Here is a 22,004-nt window from a genome sequence, read left to right as displayed (position 1 = left end):
TAACTGCCAAGGCATATTACACGCCTCTGGGGAAAACTACTGATTTAGCACGACTGCATGCAGCAGGCAGGTTGAGAATTTCCCAAGAATTGAAAGAAGTAAGGTAAGTAGAGTAAAGCTCAGGTCCATAAGAAGTAAAGCTCAACCCCATATTCATGGCCCTTTATGCAACTCCCCACAGTGTACAATCCACTGCAAAAGATAATTCTGTAACAAAAAGAATATTTCTCTAACAGAAAAATGCTGAGCGGTCTCACAGAGAACAAAGCAGGGAATGTGCTGACTACATGAACCTCTCATCTCAAACCTCAAGAGCCATGATAACTCTCAATCGGTCAGTCAGCAGCCGGGAGCTTCATATATCTTCACGTTACAACTGAAATGCAATATTTCACCAGCGGCACAATGCATTTGACAATATGGTAAATACGGTCGCTGATGACGCAGATGAGGGGAACTAAAATCATAATAAGTTGCCCACATGACAAAACAACCCAGACTCCCATTGCAGCTATAAATCACTTCAACTTTTTAATCAGTCAAAGATGAAAAATGAACGTCCCGTGCCAAAAACTGCACATTAAATTCATTAACCGAGTTCTTACAGTAGAGCAGCGCGTACAGAGTGGCATTTAAAAAGTCATTTCCAATTCCACTGAACATAAAACTTGAGCTGTCGTTTGAACTCCGCCCCGTCCCATTTTCTCTGTGGTATTCGGGCTTTGTGAGGGATAAAAGCGCCCTGTGAAAGTGAATCGTGGAAAATGGACCAGTTGGCTCACAGCTCAGTGCGGCAAATAGAAACACATCGTTCCAAATCCCTCTTCTCCAACTCAAATAGGGGCCCCGGTTTAACGGCAGAGTTGCACTTGCCACAACATTCAAGGCTCTTTATAGCTTACATATGCACAAATCTTATTATGACTTTCCTCTTTGGATGCTCAGGGGCTAATGGATACAGTCGATGGAAAAATATTACCATTGTGGAGGGAAATGACCCGTGAAGGGCCAACTAGGAAACAGCTTTCTCACTTCTGTGACCTGCTGTACTCGTCTGCCAGTCTTGTCGTGAGGAGGCAGAGGCAGGCGGCAGTTTTAAGTTCTTCTGCTGTCGGCTGCTGGTTAAGGCCGCCCACAGGTTAGTCAGGGTCAGTGTGGACTGGTGGGACAGTGGTTAGGACGTGACCTCAGTCCAGCCCCACACAGCTGAGAAGACATGATGCCAAAACCAGGCAGAAACTCAAGTTTGAACCCTCACATCCTGTAAAAATGGACCACAGTAGCATCTCCTACTCCTTTAATCACTCCAGGATGAATTCTAGGAAACCAAATTGCAGCGGTTTGTCTAGACGGGACACCAGAGGATTAAGTTCCAACCTGGTTAAATAATATTTCCAGAATATTTTAGGCTTTTGTACCAGATGGTTTGCCACTGTTACAAGTGCCAGAAAGTCACACAATCACATGAAAGTACTTGAAAACAAAATTAGCGTACTTGTCAGTGACTCACATTTTTCTGTACCTGGTACTTGGTGAGGTGACTCCTCCTGTCTGGTATGACCAGCAGAAGCAAAGATAACGCCAGTGAGTCACACTAAATGCGCTGCACTTAGCCCAAATCAGACAGGTCACAGAGGCTGACCTGCTTTAAAGAAATAACATCCAGGAACGTAGCAGCCACACTGACTGACTGCTGTATATGTTTCCCCAGATCACAGTCCTTCCTCCTGCGACCAGGTTCAGCCACTTTTGACCACTGGGATTTCCTTTACATAGAGTTCACCCATGTTCAGTAACTGTGAGGAGAGCTACCGTAGAAGACAATCAGGTCATTGCCTCTATATGATTTCTGGGAATTCTGACCTGGTTGGTTCCAGTATTGTTAGACTCAATATATCTCAATTTGACTACTTTCTAAGGGGTTTAAATATTGTTGAATGGTGGGACAACTAATCAGCCACTATAATCACCACATTGTACTCTAGTATGTTCCTGTTTAAAAGGTCCACTTCTGCAAACAACTGCACTGCAATACATGGATATGACACATGATTAATTTCTGTTTTGCCTTTTTTTTTATTTTATTTGAGCTACTTTTGGAAGTCTTCTTCTTCACCTGCCACCTTCTATGATGTATTGTATGTGTTTGAATTGCAATATATATGTTTTGTTATCTTTGTTTGATCAACCAGCCTCTGCATCATATTGTTACCCCTTACACCCTTTTCTGCAGAGACATGCAGAATTGTACATGGATCTTTGCAGAAATGCAATTCCAGCCTTAGCTTGGTCTCTTCTATAAAAGAACTTTTAATAGGAACAAGTCATAAGGCTGAATAAGATTTTTTTTCTTTGTTTTTAATTTTATTCGACTGCTACAACTGTTTAGTAGTTGCTTGTATCTCCTTCTATAGTGAACACAATTTGAGACACTCATACCAAATGAGTTTGTTTAACTGTGGGTGTGCTGACTGACAGTCATCGTGCACTATCATTAACAGAAATCAAGCAAATAATCTCTTAGCAACATAGTGTTTGTGTAGATCATGTTTTCCTTCCCAGATAACATCTGTTGTCTTGATCAGCTTTTATTCATGCAAAGCAGCAACTGCACCTATTACTTACCATGCTTACACACACACATTACAGTACATCTCTGAGCTCACTGGCTTAAAGGTGCATGCATGTTATTATGTTGTATACGTGTGCAAGAGAGCGATTTCATTCAGCCTAACAAGTTGTGGCAAGAGAGTTTGGCGTGGCACTGCAAATACGCCCACTCCATGTGTCTTGGTTTGTTGCCTTTCTATGTATGTGTGTTTTTTTCTGTGTGTGTGTGTGTGTGTGTGTGTGTGTACAGGTTGCTTGACGGGCATCTAAACACAGCCTGTTTACCCACAATTGTGTTGAGCAACAGCTCAGAGATGTGTATGTGTGTGTGTGTGCTTGTATGTGTGTGTGTGTGTGTGTGTGTGTGTGTCTGCGTGCATGTGTGCATAAATGAGTGTGTTGCAGAGAGGCCGGAGGCCAAACAGCGGCTGCAGAAAACAAGAACCTCTGTCAGTGTGTGTCACTGCAGATGAGGCTGATTCACAATTCTGCCATCAACATGAACCTTAACGCACTTTCAGCACTGACCAATTGTCTGATCATTTTACAGCCTGTCTGTCTTTTCAAAGGACAACCATTAAAGCCATTAAGTGACTCTGGATGGGATGGTAAGATGACCGTCTGGCTCTCCAGCACGGTGAATTCTTTCAAGGGTTCAAGTGGTTTTCACTTTGGGTCCTTGAGCTGAAAATGTAACGGGAAAAATGTAAGGAATTTGCTCCGCTTTCATGTTGTTACTTGGCTTTTCCAGACACCTCCAGTCCTACATGCAACTGTAATGAGGGATTGAAACTGTCCAACTCTTTCCCAACATCTGCAGTCTTCCACAAACAAGTGCGTATGAAGTTTGACATTTGACAGCGGACAGACACACGGACGTAAGATCGCGAGCCAATCTCCTAATATGTCCACCCACTTCACATGACCAGACTGGGCCAGGAAGGAAGAGAGCGAGGAAGGAAGTGTCAATCAGTGAAAAGAGGTCCATCTACAGGAGTTCAAAGGTCAGCACTTCATTGAAGAGGTAACGTCAGACTGAAGATGGAAAAAAGAAGATGGAGAGAGACGGAAAGAAGGTGTCTGAGTAAGAGAGTGAGTAACTGAATGAGTGGATGAGTGAAACTGAGTTACTGTGATAAAGAAAGAATCTGAGTTAGCATTTTTGAATTTTTGACACTCAACTTAAAGATAAACTTTTTGTTTTGTTGTAAACTTTTGTTCATATTTTGTCTGAAGCTGTCTCTGACGTGAACGTATGGCAGTGGTATTGATCGTAGAGCTCCCCATGAACTGAACCAGCTGCTTCCTGTTGAAAGTTAAAAGCCAACAGCAAATTCAAGACACTATCACCCTCCTGTTCCACCTCCGGTTTTGTGTAGGAAAGCCGATTTCCTGTTAAACCCGGTACCACACAATGTAAAACACTGTATCAGCTGGATCAGGAGGCTGGACATTAACTTGTACACAGCACCTTCAATGAAACTATCAAGAATTTCCAGGAAATTTGTTTTGTGTGAATCATGAAATATAATGGTAACATTTTAAGTGACTTCTCAAACAAGAGAGGTTGAGCAAAAAGCTGGTGTCCTTCAAAGGCAAAGAGTACAAGAATAATATACTGTCGTTATGTTATATCTAATACATTTTATTTGTTGTATTTTTGGCAAGTATCTTTGCAGGACCGAGAGTGAACCTCCCCACACAAAAGGCTTCCTGGACGTCTCACCCAAGATGCTCAACAAGTTGGAAACACATGTAAGGAGTCGACGCTGCAGAAAGAAACACATGGACAGCAGTTTGCAGCCCTGGAAGACCAGCCAAGTCAGGATGTGGTTTGTCGCCAGGGCACTGCAAACTGTCCTGCACAGCAGATCCTCTGACCTCTGGGGAATGGACTGCTCATGAAACACTCTCCACCTGAAATCTCCGTTCTCCTGTTCGCCCAGGACCTCCTGTGACTTGTGCTTAGTTTTTTCTTCCTCAAGACTCTTCAGAGAGAGCGATTGCTTCTGACAGAGGCACTGAGAGTTATTATGGATCTACAATACTGCATGTAACACTGTACACTGTACAATCACTCTAGATACACAAATCACACTGTTGTAGTTTTTCCACTACAAGTTGGCAATTAGTAACTCCACATTTGTGACTCCACCCATGAAGCTTAACTTGTGTAAACAAGCGTAATGCTTGATAACATAGAATAACATAGCTGCAATCGTGTATAACAATATGTCTACAGTAGTTTTAAAGGCCGTGAAAACACATAATTTGAAAGCAAGTTGTCTGGGGGGGCTTTACACACATTTATAAACACAAAAAATGTTGTATATGAATGATTTGTACATGTACAGTATATTAACAGTGAATAAATTCTTTATAACACCCTTAACATTTAAATTATTTGCAGCACTATCAAGTAATTGTAAACACAAATGAAGACCTTTTTATGATGTCCTAATGTAATATCCACTAACATTATAGGATGTTATTTATTAATTTGACTAAATAAAAAACTAACCCCAAATCCACATGTTAGCATACACTGTCTTCATCAGCAGATGGACGTGTTGGATCTGGTGACATATTCTACATTAATGAAGTAAAAGAGGACCAATATGAGTGAGTAAGCTCTGAGCTGGGATTTTTTTTTTTTTTTTTTGTCAAACTACTACTACGACAAATGTCCAAGGTCAAGAATGAACTTTCACCCTTGATATGTATTAATTATTTAGTATATAGTGTTTATAAATGCTAAATAGTCAGTTTTGCTATGAACACTCCCTGGACTGGATATGGCACCACCACAATGTTTAAATCAACTTTTGAATAAACATTTGTTCAGCGTAGCGAATGAGAAAAATGATCTATTGTCAGTTATTGTGGTCTAATCACTTTAAGTCTTTGTGATAAGCTTTTAAAATAAAGGTTCATCACATTGGCTTAAGCACAAGCATGCAAACATAAACTTAAGCTTATGGGTTTACACACACACACACACACACACACACACACACACACACACACACACACACAGACAGACACACACACACACACACACACACTGTAGCTGGGGAATTCCTTCAATAACACTCAGGCCAAAGCAGACATGGGTGGTCCATGCTTGTCATTATATCCCTGCAGGCAAGAAGGCAAACACAAAGTACCATGGGAAACACAACCTTCCCTGATGGCAAAGCATAAGAAGGGCTGTCAATCTGGCAGGATAAAAAGTCATGAACTCTGAGTGAAGCACAAATCACTCGGAGGTGGACGGTTGGTGTATCAAGCAGCCAGAGATTAAACTATCCCCAGTGCAGAGGAAGCTGAACAGAGAGGAAGCTCGATGGTGAAAATATATTGAGGAGAATAAATCCCTCTGTCACCGAGGAGGAAGTCACGGCTTGTTTGTTCTTCCTACAACCTGGACTCAATCACTTTGGTCTAATCGCAGCATCATAAATATTATGTTACTGTGGTGAGCTGCTGTCGCATTGACATCAATCTCAAATTGTTGCATTTGATTTGGTGCCTTGAGCTACCTATGCACGGCTCACACTCAAATCCAAACCACAGGCCTGAGCAAACACACTGAGCAAACAGACAGAGCAGTTGTTAGGACCCGAGAGTGGAGCTTGTTTATGCTTCAAAAGCACAGAGAACGGGGCAAAGGGCAGGGCCTTTTCTCTCTAAGTGTAGAGATGAATGCATCTGAATGGAGATGAATGGGACAAGAAACATAAACAGCTCTTATCTCTCCGTCCTCTACCCCTGCAGTGACCTTTTCTTGTCTTCCGAAGCTCAATAACATGCCTGTGTTTGCTCCCCTGCTGAGCCTGGCTCTCCCTGTGACCACTGTACACCTTGTTTAGTCAATATATAACACAGATAATCGACACACTGACACAAAGCACAGATTGTATCTCCGTCCACATTTCATTTTTCTCAGGTTGAAAACTGTTGACACTGCAGCTCCCTGGTATTTGCCTGACAGGACTGTGACTCATGTGCGCCAGCCGTATCTAAACCAGCGACTGACTATTGACTGTCTGCACACAAAGTCGATTCTTTGATGACATTTCATGTGTTCAAATGATCTCTGAATATTTACCCTGACAGGAAATAGATCCACATATGTATAGATAAATATCCATAGACTAAATCTGCACCAATGAACACATCAGAAACTACAGTCAGTCGCACATCTGACTGTTACACATTAAACAAAAGCCATTCTCCTGTTTACCTATTGACTGTTCACACAAAGCTGTGAGGAAACGAAAATGTCAGAGGAAGCGGCGTGCAGGTGAATCACTGATTACAGTTGAGAGTGGATGAGCTGCTAGCATGCAAGGCCAACAGCTGTGGAGCCTCAGGGAAGTCTCAGTAAGGAGGTCACAGTGTGTGCAGAGTCAACTGCACCGAGCAGCACACCAACTGATCAGCTCAGGACAATGATTTATAACTGGTGAAATTGTGGAGAACATGTGAAAAACAACTTTGTCACCCCATAACACTCATTCTTATTTATATGTAGCAGTACAGCCTATAAAAACGCTAGGAAGATGATTTAAACTGGTACAGATTAACACAGAGAACACAGTGAAACACTTCTGCAAATGGTAATCAAGTTTCCAATAAGCAGAGCATACACGTTTGCATTATGGCTTCTCATCTTGAGAAATAGCACTGGGGTATCTCAAATCTTTCAAATTAAATTAAAATAGAAAGTAATCAAAATTTCTAAATTCAAAATCTCAAGAACCACAAAATCAAACTTATTTAGTGCCCCTCTGTCTGCTGAATCTTTGTCAAGATTTCTTCATAAGACTTTAAAAATATAGTAGGCCTACTACCAAACCGACAGAGTGAAGTTTAAAGCCTTATCCAAGACTCTTTTGTTTGAATGGAGACATGGGAGCTTTTCTTGGTAATGTTAACTAACAATTATTGTTTGATTTTCTCCATGAAATGTAGCATTAGCTATTTCCTACAGACAGGTAAATATGACATCCCCCACTCTAACTGCAAAACAAAAGATTCCTGTCTGTTTTCCTGATTTTAACATGCAGTTTTAGCCCCAACGCTTTTGCAAACTACGGCTCTTACTAGTAAAAAGTCTGCAGCCATGCTAGCATCTCTGTAAAACTGTACTTAAACATGGCTTTGAGCTAAATGTTAACATCAACATGCTAACATGCTCACAATGACAATCCTAACATACTGACATTAATAATATTATCATATTAGTTTAACATGTTTAACATTTGATAATTAGCCCTAAACACAAAGTACAAAGCCTGATGGGAATGTCATTTTAATAATTTTTTGTGAATGTTTTAGTCGTCGGGCAATTTATCTTAGTTAGCTTAATTACCAAATAGTGTCTTCACATTTGGTCCTTGAGCTACTGGTTACTTGAACTTAATGTAGTAATGGTATTCCTTTAAGTTTGCGACCCATTTCTATAGAAGATTTTTCCTTAAAAACTCACCAGATCCTTGAGTGTATAGAATTACTAGATTCAAATAATACCATCAGTTAGACAAGGGGATATTTTTAAAAACAAAATGTTGCTGTCAAATCATTACTGCAAACCTTTACACATCACTTACAAAGCAAGGTTAAGCTCGACCCCAAGTAAGAAGGTAAGTAAATATGTTTGTCACAATGTAGGCTACTTTACAAACATGAAAAGAGTAATATTCAAGATGTTTTAACCCAGTGAGCCATTTTCAAGGCAGCCATTAAGAACTTTTGTTCAGAGCTAACATGGTGTGATTGGTGGCAGCGTTGGACTATCTATCTCTATAGAGAAAGAGATTAGAAAGGAATGGAGGAGAAGATGCTTGGTGGTGATAGAGAGGGAGTTGCAGGGTGAGGACTGTCTTCTTTATCCTGGCAGGGGTCTCCACACATTAAAACCAGATGCAGCCAGGCTCCAGAGAAGTGAGGTGCATTATGGATTGAACTTTGAGGTCTGGATGGCATATTTAGAATCTGCCAGGCTCATCCATCATAAAGTCAAAGCATGTTCAGAGCTCCTTTGCAAGCAGGCCAAAGGGAACAGAGCAGAGGTGTGTGGGTCACATGAGTACGCTGAACAAGTGGCCAGTGTTTATGTGTACATTGTGTGAAAGGCAAACTGGAGAATGGTCACCTATCTGCGAGATGGAGAAGATTCATGGCTGGGAGTCTGAAGAAGAGCGTTGTGTGTGGAAACCACAGTGACGTCCCCGACTGCTCAAAACAACCTCACTGCCAGGACTGGCCTCTCTGTGGTTTGTTTACATTGAGAGCTATTCCAGACAGCACGTGCACACACCGACGTGCACGGCCCTCTGCACACCTCGAGAAAATATGTGTAGCTCTCACTGCAACCACAGACTTGAAAAATCGGTCATGGGAGCGAGATGAGTGTACGTCTGTCTGTCTGTCTGTCTGTCTGTCTGTCTCCCTTACTCTCTTGCATGCAAACAAGCACACACCTGTATTACCCCCTCTCTTTTCCAGACCCAGTTCGCACAGCTGGCTTGGCAACATTATGTGAATGCAGTGAGACCAATTTTTGCAGATCTATGCGCACACACGTTTGTATCCTCATGTTTTTGACTGTGTGTGTGCGTGCGTGTGTGCGTGCGTGCGTGCGTGTGGTGTGTTGCAGGATGTGAGTGATTGCCCTGTGAGGAAGAAGATGATGGAGCACAAAAAAAATGAATCATCAGCAGACGGCTTGGCTGTCCTCCCCCCTCTGTGTCTCTCTCAAAGCCTCCTGGGATCTCAAATCTCTCAGGAACAGAGTCCTGATTGCAGAACTCTTCAATCATCTCCCACAAATTGGGGGCGGCCACTTGGCCAAATGGTAAAGGTGTCTGTTTCATAATGTCCCAAATCTACCATCCATAATGGAAAAGGTCATAGGTTTGATATACAGTGTCAAAGTAACTTTACTGAATGAAGGAGAAGGATAAAGCAGGTATGCAGGCAGTCATCCCCAAAATGAATGATCACAGTTTTTCAAAGAATAATTCATCTCTCTGAAGCAGTAATGGCTGAGAGCAGATGGAGAAAGGATTAAGTGAGACTGGCTGAAATATGATTTTATTTTTCTTGTTGTTTGTAAGAATGACAGCCTGTGACTGTGAGTTTAGTAATAAACTAAATCTGTTATGAAACCCAAGGTGATGCATGCAGACACATGCACAATAAAAACCAAACATAAACACAGATGTTTCCCCTGTGATTTTTTGAGAAATAATACATTTCTCTTGTAAATTTCCGAGGAAGTTACAGTACCTGTAAAATTAAGTTTTGCCACTTACAGTACTTCCACCTGAAACTTTTTGAAGTGAGATCTGTGTATCAACCAAAGTAAACAGGACATCTCCATAGAGTATCTGCATGATTAGATAGCACCAGACATAATATTAAAAATAAATGCTTGTTTGTTTTTTGTAATTTGGGTGAAATTACCCTTTAGTGTGTCCATGTACATCAGAGTAGATATGAGCAAAAAGCAACCTGAGTTTCACTGTGTGTAAAATGTCAGCAGAAGAGTCCAACTTGGTCACTGTAGTTATTTTCAGGCCTCTCTGGGTTCTCCCTCAGTGAGGCTGAGATTGAGCAACTCTTCCCATCGGCATGCTCACAGACATGCCTACGCCCACAAATGCACTCATCATCTGTGTCCCAGTATCTTACGGCTAATCTGTACCAGATCTCCACACTAATCCCATGAATGCCTGAGGATCAACATGATGGGCTCTTTAAGATGGACATGATGACACAAAAACACACCTGATGCAGAGAACGCCAGTAAAACTCCCAGCGCCGCTCCACGGCTTCCTGCTGTGGCTTCCAAACAATAACACAGAGGAGGGAAAACAATTCTCAGCAAACAAGATTACAGCTGCACAAGCTTAACAGGCATGCCATTAAGTACATCCCCCCAGACAACAAAGGCAAACACAGAGTTATCTTAGTTTTTTTTTATGAGAACTGAAAAAAACAGAAAACATTTCACATGATTTCCTGGCAATCTGTAGTAATCACCATGGAGAGCTGGTGGACCATCAAAGATACAATCAACCACTTAAGACACACAGTCAGCTCTGTGCAGCTCTGCACTGACTCTTATTTATGCTCTGATTTCCCTTTTGGCAGAGCTGCTGTTGGTAAAAGTAACTGTATGTACAGAGAGTGCAGACGTTATGTGGAGGGAACCATCAACAACGTTTCAGTTCTCTCTCCTCTGCCTGCTGTGTTGACTTCTCACTCAGGTCTGCTCTGCGTGTGTGTGTGTGTGTGTGTGGGTGTGTGTGTGTGTGTGTGTGTGTGTGTGTGTGCGTGCGCGCGCAACTAACACTCATTTAGTAACTGGTGGATGCACAGCGTTCCCGCCCGTCTCCACCCAGTCCTGAAATACACCAGGCGGGATGGTTACAGACACAAATACATAAACACATGCACACAGGCCTTTTGAAAAATAACTGTAGTAATCCTTTAATAATCCTTTCAGTGACTAAATAATTTCTGAACCAAACCAACCTGCTCCAAAAAGGCAATTGACTGATGATTTGACTTGATGAACTAAACAAGGACTGATATTGGGAGGTGTTCGCACTCAGCAGGATTACATCTGAATAACACTGGCTAGATTTTGGATAATTTCTGGATAATTTTATCAGGATAACTTTCCAGATAAGAAGAGGTTCTTGGTTTGACTTAGTGCAATTATCCTGCTCATTTGTAATGATCTTGTGGTCATGAGATGAGAAAAATGTTGACATACTGTAAATAATTTAGATGCTAGAGAAGGAAATAATATCATTATGTCATTATGCAGATGATACAATTTTGTATGTCTGTGAAGCTTCTCTTTCAGATGTACTTGAGCAGTCTGGCTATAATATTTTGCCGTGTTGAATGCAAATAAAATTAAATTGGTTTTATTTTCTAATGTTTCATACATGTCTTTCTTTCAGGCAATATGTTGAAAACCTTTTGAAGACAGTGACACTGAGGTCAGGTTTTTTATTTTAGACACAAGACTTTTCACCATCTCATGACTGTGGTGATTTGTGTTACATGAATGCATCAGTGCAGTATCTCTGCATGTGTCATAACTGTAAATTATATGGTAAATGACTCCTTTATCAACAGTCTGTTCTTATATTACTTTTAGCCATATTTTAGTATAATCTGTTTATTCTGGGTTTTTAGTTTTCTTTTAGTTATTTTTCTGACTTGGATTTTTCTATCTGCAACTTTTTTATGCTTGGCCAGGTCTGCCTTGTAAGAGGTTTCAGTTCAGGTTTCAGTGCACTGCTTACCAGGTTATATAACAATACAATATCACAAAATATAGGACAGATTAACACGTTTGAAATACTTCAAGTCTTAAAAAGTAAGATAAAAATGTAAAATTTATCCTGTGGGTGTCACTAGAAAAAAGTCTATTGAGTCAATGATATTAAAAAAGTTTATGTTTCAATGAGGTACAAAACAGAAACGAACTGCTATTTATGACTAGTAATATCACTATTAACTGCAAATTGTTAACTAAATAATATAGTATATATAATTCACAAATTATGACTAGTGATGTATCATTAATCGATAATCACTATTTCATAAGAACAGTGCTTACTAACTGCTAATTCAATATCTGATTGCTCTGAGGAAGTGACACATTAATTACTCTTAATCAACAGATCACTAACTTTTAATTAACAATAGTTTTATTAACTGCTAATTACTAATAACGTGTCAATAAATTGAATGAATACCAGCTGACTTATTAAAAGCTAACTGTTAATTATGAATAGTTTATCACTATTATAATGTAATAACTTGCTGCTGCTAATAGTGTTACATCATTAATTGCCAATTTCTAACTATTTAACAACTAGGTAAATAATGATATTTTATATATGATGGCATCACCAGCTCCAGCAGAGGGGGAGTTGGATAACTTGCTCAAGGGCATTTCAGCAGGGTTCCTGTCATAAACACCCTGTGCAGCAGGAGCTAGGAGGACGTGCTCGCCCCTGTCGGTTGTACATGGAAGTGATCCAGATCATGGGGGCTGGACTGGATCCAGGTGCAAAAAAAAGCCTGCCAGGATCATTAAGAGGGAGCTCTCCACTGGAGAGCGCACACACATATACACACACTCACAAAGACACTCACACACAGTCAGAGCAGAGCAGAGGAGCTCTCATCCAGATCGGTGCCAGACGCACGGTCGACTTTTTGATTTTGCGCGAGTTTTACAACGTTTTTGTTCATTTTTTTTAATTAAGAGTAGTTAATACATAACTGCTGTGTCAAGTTTGTGACCTTTCACGCCTCTTTGGAATATCTTTCGGGATTAAAGGTGGATACTTCACAGGCGCAGGTACAGTAAAGTTTGAAGACAAATAAAGGCTGAGTTGATATCACTGTGGGGTTTTGTCCACAGTCGATGTCTGGGCAACGGTTAAATGCCATTTCCTGATTTTCCCCCCTCTTCTCTGCTTGCAGAAGTCGTCTTGAGAAAGTTCGACCGGGACTGTTTCTTTCCGACGCAGGAGCGCGCAGCAGCTCGGAGCGCTTCAAGACTTAAAAAAAAAAATAGTCAGTGCGACTTCGTCTGGGGTATTTTTTGAATTGAGCCGTCCCAGAAATGGTGGGGCACCTACACTTACAAGCGATGGATGATAGCCTTAAAGGAAAGAACCGTGAAGGGCTGCTCGACAGTCCGGATTCGGGATTGCCCCCAAGTCCCAGTCCGCCCTTCTGCTCCCTCTCTCCGGGTCTGATCGAGTCGCGCTCCAGCAGCTGCACGACCCCCGTCGAAAGCCATCATGGATATTATAAAAAGGAAAGCAGAGAAGGCAAACTGGTAAGGAACACATCGCTGAACTTCCTGTATGGTTTGAATTGAAATTAATTTAGTAAAATCAAACAGACTCGGGTCTGTTTTGTGTCCAGAATCATTTTGCTGTCAGTCAGATCATTGACACACTGAATTAAAGGATAAAAGGACGTAATGGCCAAATAATGAGGCTGCTGTGAGGGACACTGAAAATCTGAGAGCATTTTATTGTTTGGCCAGAACCAGATTTCACTCCAGTCCTACTCACCCAACATCTGGAAGCTCTCTCTCTCTCTCTCTCTCTCTCTCTCTCTCTCTCTCTCTCTGTCTCTGTCCGGAATTCCTTAGTTGCAAACCTCTGATGTTGCACTCATGCTGAAGATGCCACTGGCCCTCAGTAATCCAGTAAAATGTCTTCTTTTTCACTCTGCTGCATCAGCTGGGCCCTGACTACATGGTGTCATAAGGGTCAGTGAGTTGATCAGGCCCAGCTGGGTTTCCAAACTGGGATCCAGGGACTCCCAGGGGTCCTTGCCAGGATTCCAGGGGTTCCCAACAAGATGCCATAAAGTTTTATAACAGTTTTACTTCACTCAGTAGCATGAATCTGAGTGAAGGTGTGTAGAGTGCAAGGATGACCACTCTGATCAGGTCTCTTCCCCCTCACCTACAGGACAGTCAGGTGGTCTGTCAGTGGGGGATCGATATGAAAAAATCTGGATTATGCTTCTTCCACTAGGTCTTTCATATCTGATATTACAGGGCTGATACATTTATAGTCAGTGGGAACCTTTAAGATGATCAGTCAGGCTCTCAGCTCCATAAACCTTGAAATAAGCCACCAGGAGCAGCTCTGTGTCCTCTGTCGAAACCACTCTAATGACCAGTACTTATTACCCAACCTTTTTGGTTGTGACCCTTTAAAGAGAAGCAGTGACCACTTAGAGACACAAGCACTTTCACGAATTCTCAGACTGTTTCTTCTGAATAGAGGCCTTCCTCTACAGTATTTCATCATAAAAAGCAACAATTTAAGCATTTGTGTACTAGAACTTTGTTTTCTCATTAATCATCTTGTGACCCCTGTAGCTTACGAACTCTTTGGGGGGTCCCAACACCCAAGTTGTGAACCACTGTATCAGATAGTTTCAGTCATAGTCGCTGTCAGTCATAGTCTCTCTTATTTATGGGACCATCTGTATTTGTATTTCATATTTGTGACTCTGGTTCCTCTATCTGGACATTAACTTGAGTACTGAAGTCTGAAAGTCATGTGACGGCTAACTTTGGTCAATATTTCTTTAGAGTTTGTGTGACCTGTTGACCCTCTTGTATCCCTAATGTGTGAACATTAACAGGCTCAAATAGAAAAACTGGAAATTGAGTTAAGTATCAAACTAAAGTTGCAGAGAATGCTATTAAGTTTATTAATATCAGCCTCAAAATGAATGTAAATGAATGATTGCTTGAAGCTAAAAATACATCAACATCTGGAAGCCAGTGTCCTGCTTGATGTATTCATGTTCAGTTCACCGTGTGTGTGGATGTGGTAGCAATACAAACAGTAAAAAACCGATCCTGTTCATTTGGTTCTGTTTATGTAGCCTCAGTATCCATCCGTGACCAGCCGCTGGCGACCTTATTGGTAACAATACTGTTCACTATCAGCCTCAACCAGTTCCTGTTCAGATCTCACATGAACCAGCAAGCCCAGTCAACACGACTGTGGAAGTCCACAGGTTCACTCTTAAACTTTTCTTTTCAAGTTTTATTTCTTTAAAAGCATAAATAGCTCTCTGAATTACAAACAATGTACTTGTATAAGCAAAAATTGCACAAATATACAGTAAATTTGCAACAATATGTGAAACAATTGTACATTAAATGAACCAAATTGTCAGTGCCCCCCAAGGCAAATATTAGTACTTGTTTAGCTTGGGACAGTCCAACGAAAATAACATGATTCTGCAGAATATATTCCATGGAAACTAAGATTTATGATAATTGATGCACTTTCTGCTCTTTTGAAGGACAAATACATTTTAATGACACGTCCTGCAGTCATTTGTGTGTCACACATAACAAGACTGATTTGATTGAAAATCATTTCCAGGGTCACTCCCAGTTTCAAAAGTCTTAAGAACATGCCTGCGCAGGTCGGGGTGGCTTTTAAAGTGTCTGAGGGAGGCCTCAGAAATGCAGCACTGCATCCTGGGAGTTGCTTGACATCGGTTTGCTGAGGCCTGAAACAGAAAAGGAGAGAGATCCTCTAATCCTCTGGAGATTCAGATTAGTAAAGACTCCTGCTTTGTGGTTTCCCTTTTACAGATCAGTCCTGATAGGGGCTGCTCCTGCTTGTGTTTCTAATCCCGTCTATGGGCTCATGTGTGTGGAAAAAAATCAAACCTTTCCATCAGAGAAAAAAGGTTTTTTGAGCGGTATGAGAACATGTCTGGTAGCAGGATGAGGGGAGGCATACGTGTGCTTGTTTTTTTCTCTTTCCAAATCTATTTTTGTGTTGTTTTTGTGTGCCACCTAAGAACAATCCTCAAGTTCTATTTTGAGGTGCAGGGGCTTGTTAGCGCGGCTGCAGGCCATTGCATAAGTGTTTGATGAGCTCTCACTTCTAAATTAAAAGTGGGTAAACATCCAGATGGCCTGTCTGTTTTCAGACTTGGTTCAAATTTATGCAGATGCAGGATAATTAATCTTACACTTGGATCTCTTAACATGTGAATAGATTTACAAGACGGACTAAGTGCATGAAAAATAGTGTGGTTATGTAATCTTGAATATTTCAGAGCTGGATAAGGTTATGTACACGTCCAGTTCAAGGAGGTGGCTCAACTGTCGCTGGATTATCCAGGAGGACAGGCAGGAGACAGATCTCATGACCTTTTCTAAATCTGCCTCACTGTGTGATACTGATGCTCTCACATTAACGTCCTTGCAAACGCAGGATGTTAAAGTCGGGTGCATCTCTTCACCGAACAGCCAGCATTCGGAAGAGTGTGTTTGAGTTGGCGTTTTCTCTCCGCAGCTCTGCATTGTGCATTGTACATTGTGTGGGTTGCTCAGCTGCAGACTATTTTTCCTGGGCAGAAATGTGCTCTCAGGGGGGTTCATGCTTTATGTGCATACTGCGGGATCCGCTGCCTGAAGGTGACCTATCCTCCATTCACGAGTGTTTGCTTTGCAGAAGTTGCCAGAACGCAACCGTGGAGAAATACCTGGGATGCTCTCCGTGCCGGAGCAGCAGGGGACAATCGCATTCTCGCTCAGTGTTTCCAGGTCGTGAAGTGCCAGCAGCAGAAAATCAACGGCCTGAATATGAACCTTTTTTTTTCTTTTTTTTTTTCAGTCTTGCGTGGCAAAACTAACAGCTGTGCAAGTCCAGTCCCACCATCCAGAGAGTGTGTGGTGATGATTGTAGGCTGTAGGTAAGACGAGCTTCACACGGCGATCTGCTGTACCCTTGGCCTGTTCTTGCTCGTCCCCTGTAGCGGCATGTGCACTTCACAGCGGCCAAACCGCAGCATGTGACAGCCTCCCCTGTGTAATGTGAGAGGTGCCGGAGTTGTGGTCGGGGTGCCATTTGATTCAGATTGGACGGCATTTGGAGAAAGAAAACATTCAGTCGCTACCTGAACGTCGCAGTGTACGATAGGATCTGTGTTTCTGATTGGTGCGGCTCTGTTTATCTCCTTATAGTTATGGAGAGGTCAAAGGTCAATACACAAACACACCTGCAAGGTTCAAACAGTTAGTTTGCCCCCCCCCCTCCCTATACAAACACTGTGTCACCAGCAGCCTATCTGAGGTAAACTTGTTGTATTGTACGCTGCTTGAAACTTAGATTACAAATTAATCCCATGAAAATGAATTGAGTAACATTCATATGATTCCTATAAGAACTTAAGTATGTGTTTGTGGTTCTCAATATTATTGTATTGGAGCTTCACGTATTGTTCACTCAATTATTCATACAGGAACGTATTAGAGCTGAAACAATTAGTTGATTAATAAAATACTGAATGGAAAGAAAATTGATTTGCAATTTTTATGAGAATGAATAATCGTTTAGTTGATTTTGAAGAAATAATAAACTACACATTTTTTTTTTTTTTTTAACTTTTGGTCAAATAAAGCAAGTAAATCTGAAGATTTCACTTTGGGCTTGAGGTTATTGTGATGGACATTTTTGTCTATTTTTTGACATTTAATGGACCAAACTATTAATCAATTGATAGAGAAAATAATCTGCATATTATGAACAACGTGATTATCTGCAGCCCTAGAACATATGATACAATTAAACTACAGCCATGGAGGAAATCTGAAGTGTCCAAAAGTATTTTATGCATCAGAAATCATCTGTGTGTGTGTGTGTGTGTGTGTGTGTGTGTGTGTGTGTGTGTGTGTGTGTGTGTGTGTGTGTGTGTGTGTGTGGGCTGAACAGAGTCGAACAGCTCTGATGACTCGAGGGTTTATGGAAGTGAGGATGGCCACGATCAGATGTGGTAGAGAGAGGCCATCACACACGCTTGATCATTTGAACCCATAAAAATCTGAATTAACAAGAACCAAGAGGGAATGCGACAAGGGCATGACATGTGTCTGTGATTAGAGGTCGTTCAGTTAACTCTGGCTGAAGTCCCCGTGAGACCTCTGACCTCCCTGTAGCAGAAACTGAATCCATGAGTATCACCTGGTTATCATTTTCAAACAGCATCATCTCCACTCAGCCTGACTACCAGCTGCTCCAGAGACAAACTTCTTGCAAGTGAATTCCCATTTCATTAACTACTGTCGGCCCTGACATCTGTGAGCCTATTTTCAGTCCACACACACACACACACACACACACACACACACACACACACACACACACACACACACACACACACACACACACACACACACAAACACAGGCTGTGTCTGGGTCACATATCTCAAGCCAGCCTGAGCTGCAGTGAAAGCTGGTGAGAAAGAGACTTCCCACCAACACTTCATTTGGCTGGACCCACACACTGCAATTATCGGAATTAAAATGGAAGTGTGGCCCTGACTGCTGCGCTCTCCTGTCTAATTGTTGTTGTAGTAATAGTCGTGCCATCGACGAGGCGAGTTCTCACGAGGGAGGATGGCGAGTCTGTGTTTTTAATTTGGCTCTGCTGAAACCCCCCCGACCATGCTGGGATTTTTTTTTTTTTTTTTTTTTACAGCACTACCTTGAATGGACACGTTGGCAGGCTGGTTACAAACAGTTCAGCAGGTGATTGATGTTTGTGTGAGATTGTGACTCTTGTGTGTCTCCTGCACAGCTGCCCTACCTGCTGCTGAACTCCACAGGAACAGACCCAAAGACTCGCATGTACCCCGTGTTCTTCGGAGAAAGCATCGAGGTCAACCCCAAACCAGAGCAGGAAATCAAGTAAGGGAACCCCCTGAGACACAGTAGTCAATATAGAGCTTTGTTCACTAGTGTAGATCAATATTGTCTTTTCAACACTGCCACCTAGTGATCAGTTTTAAATGTGTTTCTAAAGAGTCATTTTCTCCTTTCCAGGTGCAACTCCGAGGTCAAGTATGACTCTGACAAGCATTACAGGGACCGAGTTTACTGCGCCCCCGTTCCCACGGCCACCTCCTTCAGCGAGACAGTGGTGGCGGTGCGGAACTGCACTTGGAGGAGCTACAAGTCCCAGGTGTACCTGGAGCCACGGCAGAGGCCCATCAGCTACCAGAGCACCACCATCATCTACCCGAAACACGCCAAGAACACTTACCGCACCACGCTCAACTACAACGCCACAGGCTCCCGCCGCTGGTTTGTCTCCACGGTGCAGCTGGAGTCGAGTGAGGATACTAGTCCCTGTATCATCTACACAGAGGACCTGTAGAGCCCGGACCGGGCCAGCCCGCACAGGGAGAGGGCGACCGGGTGGTTTTTTTTTTTTCTTTTCTTTTTTTCGGAGGAAGAGGAACTTGGGAAGGCAAATATTGAAAGGGAAATACTTCAAGTAATACCTGGAGCAACTAAAAACCCTGCTCTGTTCATCTTTACTCGCCATGGAGGAAACTCTGGGAAACCCTTTAGTGACATTTCACCTGAGTGTATTTAGACTTTCTACTGATGCAGTCTTTAAAAAGGGAGGGTTGGTCCTCTGGCAGTCTAAAGCTGCACTTCAATGGTTAATGTCTTATTTAATACCAGAGCTGACAAATTGGTGGCCTTTGCTGTCCTTCAGGTTGGATTGTAACCTCAGTGGAGGTAACGATCAGATTGTAGATGTCTGTGTATGTAGAGAAAAGTCAGGATGACGTGTCGTGGGAGCTCGCGCAAACCCAGTCACACCAATGCAAAGCTTTCTAATATGGCTTTATTGCACTTGTTTTCTATATATCACAGTTCTCTGAGTGGGCTTGGCATCGCAGGGGGAGAATTTCAGTACTGCATTTGAAAAATTGGACCAAAGACAGTTTATCTCTTTGTAATAACTCCACACAATGAGGCAGAACGCTTTTGTTTTGTTAGAGTTAAGACTGAAGTCTAATCAAAACAAGGATCACAGCACAGTAACAAAAGAATATTTGAAAAGGGAGATATTTAAAGCCTCTGAAAACATGGTTTAAAATCTAAAAACAGTACTTTTCAACCCGGTTGGATCACTGCAGTTTAGGTTTTTAACGCCTGTTAAACTCAACTTAATTTCAATACTTTAGTTTAAGATAATGATAATGTTAAGGGTGTTTTGGTAAACAGGTTCTTGTTTGGTCTCTAGGAGGTGCTGAGGGGCTGCAGAGCAACATTCAACAATTTAGATTGACAACACACACGGCCTTTGAGAACAGTGGCAATCGTTGCATAGTTTACTTTCTGTTTTTAACCTGCTTTTGCCAAAGAAAAAAAAGTAAACAAGCAGAGGGAAGTGACACTTCTCTGTCACAACTCTTGGTACGGAACAAACTGTACTGATGCAGTGGCGCTCACCTGTCGGCTTCTCCAAGAGAGTCAAACACAAAAACAAGAAGTGTTTCCAGCTGCAGCCTGTCAGTACCTGGACGCTTCAAGTGCGATCGACGTATCACTGTTTCAGCTGCTGCACCAGCTACTCATAAATGCATCACTTAGAAAGTAACCAGTCATTAACTTCAAACCGGTGATTTGCTGAATCATATCGCACCATTGAAACTTAGCTGGTAAAGTCACTGCAGCATCACAACTTTAATAATAATTTGCAAATGTGGGTCAAATGTTGGCAGGCTTAGCATTAGCTTTGTCCGTCGGTTCAGTTAGCTATGTAACAGTTGGCAGTTACTGGGCATACGTGTCTATTAACAACCAGTCCCTACATAAGAACTATGTGATGCAATTTACACATCACCTTTTGTGTATGTGTAAATCTCCACTAAGTGAGCACTTGTGTTATAACTAGGTGTGAGTTTACGAGTAGCTGACGCAGCCGGGCGTTTCAAGTTTTCACATGTCAACAAATTGTCAGTGAAGGTTGTTCAAAAGCATGAAACTCTTCTGTTATCACCAACATGTAAAAAGTCGAGCAGGGAAACCACATTAGATTTCCCTGTTGAAAATGTAAGATAGATTTTTATAGAGCGTTTTCATGACTTCTTTATGTGTCATATATATATATATATATACATATATACATATATATATATATATATATATATTTAGATACTGAACACAGCAAATATTGAAACTTCAGACTTTACCTCAAATTTTCTTAGGTATCTGTTTTTATTCATTGCAAATGTGTATTCCCGATTTTCAGTTGAGGTCTTGAGCTTGTGATCTTGTTTTATTTTGTAGTTTGAAATACCCTATGTGTAGAGTGGAGAGGACGCGGAGGGCGCGAAGATGAGGCGGTGCATCAGTACTGTGGGATAGGTACTGGGCTTTAATGAGGGAACAGTAAGTAGCAAGACAACAGGAGAAAAGTCAGATCTGCTCCTTCAAAAGAAAAAATATAGAAGAGATGACTTTTTATACAGAACAGTGAAGTCCCTGGTAAGATGGTGGAGAGTTTTGCTATGTGTTGATGGTCTGTGAAATGTCAGAGACTGATGAGAGAAAGTCGGTGGGTGTCAAGTTAAACACGTTGTTGGTTTTCTGTGAGATACTTTTGTGTTTCCTAACACTTGATTTTGTTACTGTAATATATTTTCCTGTTGTATATGTGGCATCGAGGCACTTCATAATTCTCTTTATATTTTTGTACGTCAATCATTGTTCCTGTTCTGATCAAGGAAAATAATTTAAAAAGATGTATATCCTAAATGAATAAAAAAAAAAAAGAAATTCCCAAACCCTAATTCTGTTGTTTTGAGTGCATTTGTTACTTGATTTTGATCACAGGATGTTGTATTTCCCTGCTTACTACAGGTTTAATTTTGGCCCTCTGAAAGAAAGAGGAAGTTCTCCAGACACACAGTGGGACGGGTCACACAGTTAATATGGTGCGGCATCCTGTTGAAAACCCTCAGACAATAATAATAATATCCCTTGTAAAAA

At 41.6% G+C, this 22,004-nt stretch overlaps 1 protein-coding gene across 1 annotated transcript; it reads left to right on the top strand.

Moving 5' to 3' along the window:
• The first annotated feature begins 12,772 nt into the window (after positions 1 to 12,772).
• Positions 12,773 to 21,772, top strand: LOC111226221 (refilin-A-like). Its single transcript, XM_022751342.1, has 4 exons — positions 12,773 to 13,009; positions 13,135 to 13,495; positions 18,793 to 18,902; positions 19,038 to 21,772. Exons 2-4 carry the CDS (start codon positions 13,277 to 13,279, stop codon positions 19,369 to 19,371), a joined length of 663 nt encoding a protein of 220 aa, XP_022607063.1. The 5' UTR covers positions 12,773 to 13,009; positions 13,135 to 13,276; the 3' UTR covers positions 19,372 to 21,772.
• The last annotated feature ends 232 nt before the right edge of the window (positions 21,773 to 22,004 follow it).

The sequence above is a fragment of the Seriola dumerili genome, unplaced genomic scaffold (assembly GCF_002260705.1).
Source record: "Seriola dumerili isolate Sdu_G_001 unplaced genomic scaffold, Sdu_1.0 BDQW01000017.1, whole genome shotgun sequence".
NCBI classification, from domain to species: Eukaryota; Metazoa; Chordata; class Actinopteri; order Carangiformes; family Carangidae; genus Seriola; species Seriola dumerili.
This window is presented reverse-complemented; position numbering and strand designations above follow the sequence as displayed.

Coding starts and splice junctions, on each gene's coding strand:
- LOC111226221 (XM_022751342.1), top strand. CDS start 13,277: ATGGTGGGGCACCTACACTTACAAGCGATGGATGATAGCCTTAAAGGA. Junction 13,496..18,792: donor AAAGCAGAGAAGGCAAACTG/GTAAGGAACACA, acceptor TCTCCTGCACAG/CTGCCCTACCTGCTGCTGAA. Junction 18,903..19,037: donor AAACCAGAGCAGGAAATCAA/GTAAGGGAACCC, acceptor TCTCCTTTCCAG/GTGCAACTCCGAGGTCAAGT.